This window comes from Pangasianodon hypophthalmus, chromosome 15, assembly GCF_027358585.1.
Source record: "Pangasianodon hypophthalmus isolate fPanHyp1 chromosome 15, fPanHyp1.pri, whole genome shotgun sequence".
In the NCBI taxonomy this organism is placed as follows: Eukaryota; Metazoa; Chordata; class Actinopteri; order Siluriformes; family Pangasiidae; genus Pangasianodon; species Pangasianodon hypophthalmus.
The window spans coordinates 25,558,716-25,568,715 of NC_069724.1; the positions used below are offsets into that span (position 1 = coordinate 25,558,716).

Genomic DNA, 10,000 nt, shown 5'->3' on the forward strand with positions numbered 1-10,000 from the left:
AAAAACCCCTTAAACTCTGTGTGTGTGTCTTTATTTTCTACACTGAGTTTACACTCGCGCTGAGTCTGTGTGTTTGTGCCTCTAAGACAGTGTTTAAACACCTTCATGTACACCGTGTGTGTGTGTGCGCGCGCGCCCTGGTGGCCAAACACAGGAATGCCGTCGTGTCCCATTAAAGCAAGCACAGAGATTAGTCCTCGCTGCAGAACCAGAGGTCCAGGGGGCGGAGTCGGACCTGATCACATGACACTCCAAGGTGTGTTTGTTAGTTGCTTTGTGTTACAGCAGTTTATAGAAGGAGTTGGATCAGGTCCAGCTCCACACCCTGGACTTTTGGTTCTGCAGTGAGGCTTATCAGTGTTAGTGTGGTTTATATCCTGTGCTGAAGTGTGTTTGTGCTGTGCTAGAGACAGAGAGAGAGGAATTGTGGGTAAATACCTGCTGTGTTTCTGCAGTGTTGTCCACCAGATTTGAGGTGAATGCTGATTGGTCGAGTCGAGGAGGCGTGGCTGGTACAGTTACACACTCCTTCATCACTTCATGTCTTTGCTCTTTTCTTCCTTCAGTGAAACACGAACTCTCTCTCTTTTGTTTTTTTTCTTTGCTGAGTCTGTGTTCAGATGCACACACGCGGCAGAATAAACCAGCACACACACCACCTGCTCTAACGCCTGTGTGCTCTTTATGCCTCTGTTATTTCTCTAAATAATTCTTTATTCACTCTTAATGAAAGGTGTGTCATCTGCACTCTGTTCTGTTGGTTTAATTTTCTGCTGTGTGAATTAAAAACAAAATCATCACAGTTTTTATAGTCAGCTGAAAAAGGCTGATTAATAATTTAGGAAGAAAAACAGATTTCAGGATAAAGGTGTGTGTGTGTGTATGTGTGTGTGTGTGTGTGTGTGTGTTCGTCTTGACAGCTTCGTTCTCGTTGCCACAGCATCTTTTAGTCCCTTCTGTAGTCCTTTGATGTTTTTAATCAGATGATTAATATTGTTTCATGAGTCATTTCACACTCCTGCTCTAAATGTGTGCGTTCCTCAGTGTGAGGGAAGAAACTGTGGCTTTGTTCTCAACCGCAGAGAGAGAAAGATTCTGAAACCACAACGCTGAATAAACGACAAACTGCAGCTAGATGTTCCCCACTTCTCAGTAAAAATAAGATAAAAATCAAATTGTACTTCAGATTGCGTTCAGGATCCGAGAACTGGGTTTAATTTGTAAAGAACAAACACATGCAGTTATTTACATGGTATTTATAATAATTTCAGAAAAATCCACAGTTTAATGTCAGGAATTTATAAAACTGGAACTCTTCTATCTCATGTTGTATCTGATTATTAAAAAGCCCTTCAGAGAAACTTTCATTTTTAAACTAAGACAAACGAACTGTCGCGTACAAAACTTCAGATTCTTCTTCAGCTGGAACGTCAGTCTGAAGCAGAGCAGAAATAACACTAATGAACAATTTAATTACTGAGCACTTTTCACACACGTAGATATTTCCTCTCACACTCATCTGTGATGTGGTTATTTACTAAAAACAATTCCAGGAAACAGACATGAGGTACTCACAGAATTCAGCTGGTGTTCGGTGGAAGCGTCTGTAAGAGTTGGAATGTTTTTATTAATTCAGTGTAAATGTTAGAATAGCAGCAGTGTGTGTGTGTGTGTGTGTGTGTGTGTGTGTGTGTGTGTGTTTAAAGTAATAAAGTTATTTACCTGATTTTTTCCTGAACTTCACTTCAGCGTAGGTTACACTCTCTGTCCTCTCTGAACAAAAACACAGAAAATAAATCAGATTAACATTAAACTCTCCTCAAACCTAATGAGAATAAATGCCACAGTAAAAAGAACCACAAAGTTGGTTTTACAAAATAATGAATTAAATATTAATTCAACACATAAAATCATCACGCAAGTCAGTTAATGAAAGTGCCTTACTCTAAAGATGGAGAAGTCAGGTGAGGAGAAGAGTGATGTTTAGGCTGCAAGTGTGTGATGCAGCTACATGTGCTATAATGCTGTAATGAAGCTTTATTCAGTGTGTAAGTGAGTAAATGCAGATCTGTTGTACAGTTCACACACAAACATGACGCTTCTGAGAGAGAGAGAGAGAGAGAGAGAGTCTCATTCTGTAAATATGTTTGTTCTTGTTTCCTTTCTTTCATTTGATCTCCACTTCCTCAGAGGGAGGAGCTACGAAGTGATGAAAGGAAAGTGAGGAATGAGTAACGGCCTCCGCCTCTGATCCTCCCCATTCCCCGTCTCTGACTCGACCCGTCTCCGGTTCCCTTAATCATACAGTCCTGGTGTAGGATCAATACCACACGAGTGAGAGTGTGTTGTAGTGAATATCAGCGCGGGTGTGATTCACCTGCAGTCACGAGGCTGCAGGTAAGCACAGGTAAGCACAGGTAAGCACAGGTAAGCACAGCCGTGCTGATATTCAGTACAGCAGCATGATTGTGACTGACATTTCAGACACAATATGGCCAAAAATAGTTCCAAAAGAAGCCACAGCTGGAGAGAGCGTTGTGTGTTGCCATGGTAACGCGCAGCATGGTGACGGTTTCAGTGTAATGAACCATCGCTAGAATTGTAATGTTGTGTAGTGAACACGGACGAGTGGAGTGATGCACGCAGTGACACGTCTCAGTGCTGTTAGAGTGAATATCAGTGCTCTCAGAACGCAGCTCGTCCAATCACAGTAGTGAACCGGAACCAACACACACACACACACACACACACACACACACACACACTCAGATGTGATGTTATTGGTGTAAAGTCTCAGCAGTACTGAGAGTTACGCTGGAGATAAACAGCGCTGGCCTCCTGCAGGTTTATGTATTTATATAATTAAATATACATTTGGTTTTCTTACTCTCAGGTGTCTTTGTGCTGAACGCAGCAATGAACACGACTACGAGGATGAAGATGATGAAGACTCCGATGATGATGATGGTGGTGGTGATGGTGTGAGACTGGCCGTGTTCTATCACACACAGAACAGAGGACAGGAGTGAGCTGCACATTCCACTGGGTAAGACTGAGTGTGTGTGGGAGAGTGTGTGAGAGTGGGAGAGTGTGTTTGTGTGTGTGTGTGTGTGTGTGTGTGTGTATGTGTGATCACCTGCATCAGGGTTGGATGTGTAGTTGTCTGCTGCAGCTGTAGTGTGTGCTGTTGGAGTCTCTGGCTCGGTGTGTGTGGGTGATGGAGGTGTGGGTGATGGAGGTGTGGGTGATGGAGGTGTTGTAGTAAAGGCGTGTGTGATGTTGAGCGTGAGAGGAAACACGGCTCTCAGCACGGAGCTGTTAAACACGCAACAGGTCCAGCTCTGCTGACTCAGCGCAACATCTTTCAGCTCGAGCGGGTTTGAGAACGTCTCTCGTGTTTCTGTGTTCATCCACAACACGCGGAAATCTTTATTCTGAGAAGAAAGCTCACACTTTAAGCGGACGCTGTGGCCGAACATTATCCCCGGAGGATCTGCAGATACTGTGGAGTAAAAACATCAAAACATCTCAGCTTCATTACCTTTTCATCCTGTGAGGAATTTAAACCTTCAGCTCCTTCAGGCTAAAATAAACACCGTTAGGTTTTTACTGAAAGTGGAAGAATATTACGAATTATTTTCCAGCATGAAACTTATTTATGTGTATTTCATTTCTCATATAAACATAAAGTACACTATATTTATTTTAGCAGTTTATTTATAAAATCCCCTACATACTGTGTTTTATATAAAATATTTCAATCTTACAGTTGCGTTGCTAAAATATAACGAGGTACATTACAGTGGGAAAGTCTTACACGTGTGTAAAGAAATGCTGTAAAGCAAAGACGCTTTCAATAATAATGAAATTACATGATTTTTTTTTTACATAATAAATCTACTATAAAGTGAAGTAAGCAGCAATAAACTTACGCTGAGTCAGTATCTGCTGTGAGAACAACTTTGCTTTTAAAAATACCTCAGATGCAGTTTTATAAATAAATTAGTTGGTGGGTGTTTTTTTAAACATGGTGAAGAATCTTATGGAAACTCTGACTCACACTCGCAGCTAAAACCTGCCAGCTAACTTTCATTCTCTTTTTGTCAAAAGTGGTGTATTGTGTAATATGTTACTTTATTTCCTCACATATAAACATTATTTCTGTAATATTTAATTTTTTGTTGGAAAAGTCTTCTTGGAAAATCTAAAATGTTTTACTGCAGAAGTCATAAAATAAACTTAAAAGTTAACAGAAAAAAACAGTCAGAATGAAATTAAACAGTGACGGTGCCTAAGGCTTTTGCACGGCGCTGTAAGTGTTACAGAGATCAACGGAAACTTTATTTATCTCGTGGAAAATTGCAGATCTGATATAAAAATTGTTTTGTATTAATTATAAAAAAGACAAGACGGTTTAGCGTACCTTTCACCAGCACTAGCTCAAACACGCTCGCTTGGTCTTTAGAAGCTGAATTTATGTTGCAGCTGAATTTCCCCGAGTCGTTCCACTGTACAGGGGAGATTTCTAAAGAAAAATCATTTTCATTTTCTCTGAACCGTAGCCGATTATTAAAGTGATGAGAATTCTGGTTTAGTCCGATGGAATGAGATGATGTGTGAGATGTCCAGGACCATTGAGCCTTTAACGATGCAGCGCTCAGAGCTTTACAGAAGAAAAAAACTGAATCTCCCTCAGAGGCTCGGAAAAAAATTAACTGTTCCTTTGTGGATCCTGAAAATAAAAATCCAGAAAACTCTGCTGTGTAAATTGTACTTTACATCACCACTGGATTAAAAAATATTTTTAATAATTACTCACCATGCTTTAATTCTAACTTGAACATGTGTTGATGTGTTCCAATGTTACAGTCGTAATATCCCTCGTCCTGCTTCTGAAAGTTTTTTATCAGGAGAAATTCTGTGGTGTTTAATTTCAGACTGGTGTTGGGTTTATGTCTGAGCCAGTGAGACTCGCCAGTGGCCGAGGAGCAGCTTAAAGACACGTCGCTTCCTTCTGCCACTGCAAGTACATTTACTTATAAAGAAGAAAAAACATAATAATAATAAAATAATAATAATAAAAATAATCATTTTAAAAATAATCATTTTAAAAATAATAATAATAAATGAGTCTTTCTATTCATTTCATCCTGTCAAAAACAATATAATTTTATAATTTTATAACCCACCTTTTAACTCGGCAGGTTTTCCAGCAAAGAAACACAAGAAAAGTAAAGCAGGTAGAATCATTGTGAAATAGACATCTGTGAATCATTCAGCAGTTACAGGAACTTCAGTTTCTTATTTCCTGTTAGCACGCGAGTGTAAAGAGGAGTTCTGCGTGATGAGACACTCACACACACTCGCACACACTCACACACACTCACACACACACATATCCCTTTATACATACCAACATCATACTGCATGCACAGAGACCACTGAGATCAAACCACAGAAGGCTGAACAAAATGTCACGATGTAAACACCTTACAGCTTTAAATTAAAATCTGGGCCTGAGAGACGCTGCAACACCGGCGTGACGTTCAACTGCTCGGAGAATCCACATAAACCTGCACTTAATAATAATAATAATAATAATAATAATAAAAATAATAATAATAATAATAAAAATAATAATAAAAATAATAATAATAATCAGAAGAAGGTTTCACGTTCATTCAACAGATCTGAATGACTCGATGACGAGGTATGAAGTTTGACCAAAACCAAAACCTTTTTTTGTAATATTTTATAAAATGTAAAATGTGTATTATAAAATATTACAAAATATAAAATTTTGTAATATTTTATAATACACATTTCCCCAGGTAAGTTATATATAAATAACTACACTCATATTAAAGATACTCACCTTTAAATTGTATATTTTGTTCATTTAGGTCACAGAATGCAGATAAATCAGTTTTAGTAAAAACATTACAGTAGTAATGAGTAACATCAGTTTGGTGATGTTGAGATTTAAACTCACAACCTGCTGATCAGTCGCCCGAAACCTTAACCACTGAGTCATGTACATTACAGAGTAATAAATAATAACATTAATATTTATTAAAACATCTTTCATAAATAAGTATAAACACTAAGTCAGGGGAAATAATCTAGGGGTCGTGACCCCACGTGAGGTCGTTTTACAAATGGGTTCGTGAGAGAAACTCACAATCTACTCTTTTGTTTCATTCATTTATTTTACAAATTAATGTTAAAAATATCAAAGACAGATTTTGTGTGCTAATATGTTAATATGTTAATATGTTTACGTTAAATGTTTCTGAGAGCGACATTCAGACAAACCCTGTTTAAATTAATGTTATTGTAGTCTTTTTCACTACAATGACACGCAGCAGTAAAAGCACCAATTTCCCTGTCCAGCTGTTCAGCTGTGTTTCAATCACACACGTACGCACTACTCTACACCGTTATTGAGCACTAATGCTAACTGCGTTTCCTGTTATAGTTCCTGTTTTAATTTTAAAAACCTCTCATGTCACTTTCAAACCTACAGAAAGCTCTGTTCTGAGTACCAGCCTTCTGGGTTTTCTAGATTAGTAAATAATTTTAAATGTAATCTCAGAGTTTTCGATTTGAGACACAGCTCATGACAACAATCACGACAACAGCTGCAAATCTTAAGAGAGACCCAGAGCTGGTCGGTGTGTTTAACATCGCTAAGCATTTTACAGTTTCACCTGGAAACCTGATGGACAGCGATGTTTCGGCTCTGACGAGCCGTCTACTGACTGCGGCTTTTAAATCTCTCAGATGTACAGAAGATCCGCAGCGAGTGTGTGAACAATGCCGCTCGTGTTACCGCTGTTTCTGTACGCAAAATCACGTGCAAGTGTAAAGCAGGCGTCTCTGCTCGGCCCGGAGCCGTACCTCACCTCCCCGGCGTGGAGGAAACCGTCCCACGGCCCCGAGCAGGAACTCAGAGCTGAGGGGCGCTTTCCTGCCTCTAGTCAGAGCTAGCAAATTTTTAAAAATATATAAAATAAAAAGCAAAAAAGCATTAGCATTTCCACGTTGTTTTACATATGATATTAAAAAAAAAAAAAAAAACTTCTTACAAACTGTGACCAAAAAAAGTCTTTCTGCCAAACAGTAATGTGTTTTTACTGCAATAAAACTGTTAAAACTGTTAAAAAGAAACACAATAAACTTTATAATAAAGTCTTGAGGTAGAACTTTAATCTCTGTATCAGGATTCAGGAATCTGAGTGAGTTTTATTTTTATTTATTATTACAGTGACTTTATATGAAAACACACACACTATAGCGCGAGATGGTCATAACAATGCTAACATTAGCTAGCTTAGTCAGTTAGCAGGGCGCTAATAGCAGCTAGTTCATTCAGTACAATATTAAATGAATGAAGTGATTTCTGCTAAAGTAGGTCACTGAACTGTTATAACGCTTTATAACACACTTCCCTGTCTCTTCACTACAATCCTCAGTGGGCGCTAACCCTAATAACACTAGCAAGCTAACAAGCTAACCTGACAGGAAAACTAGCCTAATGTCATTTAAATACAAACAACACACGACACAGTTATTTTAGAAATCAATAAAAGATATTAGTATTGAATTTAACTTTCTTATCTCAGTCATCATCGCTATTTTTCCCGTTAAAGTAAAAAGTAAACATGTGTCGTTTTCGCGAACGAATCGGCTCTTTGAATCGGCTCCTTGAATCGGTTCTTTGAATTTGGTCCTTTAGGTTCTTTAGGGAGTCGACTCACAGATCCGAAGAGCCGAATAGGTGATCAAACAGGCGAGAAATAACGTCCAAAACTCATCTCATAAACAATGAATACTGCACTAATAAACTGTTTATGTGACTTTATCAGAGTGAAATGACTCCTTTGATTTTAGAAATGTAGTTAAGTGAAAGTTAAAGTTGAAAGAAATTTGTACATTGCAAAAGAAACGTTCCCAAAACATAACGAATTATTTCTACATCATTTCTACACACCATGTTTCAGTGTGTATGCATTAAATTTTAAAGTTTATACATTAAATATCTGTTTAAGGTCTGAAAATTTCTTCCACATTATCACATACATCACAAGTGTTTTCTCTTATTCACTAATCTGCAGATAATTCTGCTCTTGTAGAACTTATCTAAAAATAACCTTTAATGTTAGCATACATGCTAATCACTAACTAGCACTGACTTGATTAACACTGAACAAAGAGACAGAAGCATTCAGAAATGCAGAATTATATTTAATTATTATTATTAATACAAATCTGCACATTAATGCACCGCTACACAGCAGTTAACAATCTTAGTGTTAAGCTCAAATTAATATTAATATCAGAATATAAGAACTTTTATTAAACACATTTATAGCATTTTATATGCTGTGTGTAATTTGTGTTCTGTAATTATAATTCTATAAAATGATAATGAAAGTGCTAACATTCGGTAAATTATTAAAAACAGACCTGTAATGTTGATGTGCATGAAACAGTGAATAAAACACTGATATAAACACATTACTCTATTATACATAAGATTTATAATCATTTAATAAAATAATTGCTTAGTCCAGCAAAGCTGTAATGTGAATATTGAAAAGTAGTGATTATTTATTACATTATTAATGCAGAAACACAGGATCTGAAAAATTACATTCTTCATGTCTTTATCTAAAAACACGTTTATGTTATTAGCAGTGTTTCATTCCTGACTGTAATGCGCCCTCGTCCACTTCCCCTTGGTGAAGTTCCCTTCACCGCCATCTTAAGAGACGCTAATCACTGTTCAGGTGAAGTGTGTTAGATTTCTGTTAGGATCTGAATCCACATCATCAAGTAACACTTCGTATTTTAAAACGTGATACTGGATTGTGTTCAAATTCTGATTATTCTGAAGAACTCTTAGTGTGTAGTGTACACTTCAGAGTGATTAGGGGAAGTCGCTGAGGCCGCGTCGGAGACAGCAGTGAAACACAAATCATTCTCAGATGATTATAATCTGTTAAAATCCTAATGAAAATAAAATACATGATGTCACTCGTGTTTTTGGGCGTGTCCGGGGCGGTGATGATGTCACTCGTGTTTTTTGGGCGTGTCCGGGGTGGTGATGATGTCACTCGTGTTTTTTGGGCGTGTCCGGGGTGGTGATGATGTCACTCATGTTTTTTGGGCGTGTCCGGGGTGGTGATGATGTCACTCGTGTTTTTTGGGCGTGTCCGGGGTGGTGATGATGTCACTCGTGTTTTTTGGGCGTGTCCGGGATGCTCTTGGAGAGCGGTGTGAGACTCAGCAGGAGTGTGTGTCGCTCGTATTCTTTGGTTTTGCGGAATTTATCGTCGGTGCCATGAAGCCGGTCCAGAACTCCCAGAACACCGTAACACTGATTAAACCTGAACACAGAGAATTATTAAATTTAATGAATTTTATTTTTAAATTATTGTAAATTGAATCATTATTTTTTTAATTTGTTCCAGTTTTCATTTTTATTTACTGTTTAGTGTAGTGCAAATGTTAGTGCACCCTTACTGGTGTAGATTAAGTATAAAAAGAATAAGAGATGATCTGAGGCGTTACTTGAGGTGGTGGAAGTCGTGGAACTCGGGCGAGGGCAGCAGGGGCAGGTGATAACCGCAGTGTGAGATGGAGGTGACGATCAGAGCCACGGTGAACCACAGAGACGTGGTGGACATGTGAGAACCCAGCAGAACCGGACCTATCAGAGCCGGCAGCATGTTGGAGAACTGCAGCAGTCACACACACGCGTGCACACACACACACACACACACACACACACACGCACACACTCCCAAACTTGATTTCCCAAAACAGAGCATTATGCTCACAATGCCAACAAACACACTGCATTCTACACGTCACCTCCTAATATTCTACATGAATTAAATGCTCTATGTAATGATGCAACAATAAATATAAACATAAACACTGCTTAATGAATTAACCCTATACTACACCATCATAACTAATGTGATGCAGCCAT

General features: G+C 38.3%; 2 protein-coding genes across 3 annotated transcripts in view; both read right to left on the reverse strand.

The window, feature by feature from the left end:
- Window positions 1-592: 592 nt before the first annotated feature.
- LOC113525426 (uncharacterized) lies at window positions 593-5,627 on the reverse strand. Of its 2 annotated transcripts, none has more exons than XM_034311429.2 (8): window positions 5,190-5,627; window positions 4,820-5,020; window positions 4,424-4,732; window positions 3,137-3,502; window positions 2,888-2,998; window positions 1,723-1,773; window positions 1,576-1,604; window positions 593-1,435 (listed from the first exon to the last, which is right to left on the reverse strand). In XM_034311429.2, exons 1-8 carry the CDS (start codon window positions 5,248-5,250, stop codon window positions 1,376-1,378), a joined length of 1,188 nt encoding a protein of 395 aa, XP_034167320.2. In that variant the 5' UTR covers window positions 5,251-5,627; the 3' UTR covers window positions 593-1,375. The 2 variants fall into 2 exon arrangements, with proteins under 2 accessions (XP_034167320.2, XP_026767731.3); XM_026911930.3 differs by having other exon boundaries at window positions 4,820-5,035; window positions 5,190-5,625.
- A 2,599-nt stretch (window positions 5,628-8,226) lies between these two features.
- Window positions 8,227-10,000, reverse strand: part of faxdc2 (fatty acid hydroxylase domain containing 2) — a 9,475-nt gene continuing 7,701 nt past the window's right edge. Inside the window, exons 8-9 of the mRNA XM_053240134.1 lie at window positions 9,577-9,743; window positions 8,227-9,392 (exon numbers count right to left, since the gene is read on the reverse strand). Of these exons, the coding sequence (XP_053096109.1) occupies window positions 9,236-9,392; window positions 9,577-9,743 (324 nt within the window). The 3' untranslated portion in view covers window positions 8,227-9,235. The remainder of the gene's footprint in view (window positions 9,393-9,576; window positions 9,744-10,000) is intronic.

Excerpts from the sequence above, each read along its gene's own strand:
- LOC113525426 (XM_026911930.3), bottom strand. The coding sequence starts at position 5,250 with ATGATTCTACCTGCTTTACTTTTCTTGTGTTTCTTTGCTGGAAAACCT. Across the intron at positions 2,999-3,136 it reads CACATCCAACCCTGATGCAG|AACACGGCCAGTCTCACACC; the intron begins GTGATCACACAT and ends TGTGTGTGATAG. Across the intron at positions 1,774-2,887 it reads CAGCACAAAGACACCTGAGA|AGAGGACAGAGAGTGTAACC; the intron begins GTAAGAAAACCA and ends GTTTTTGTTCAG.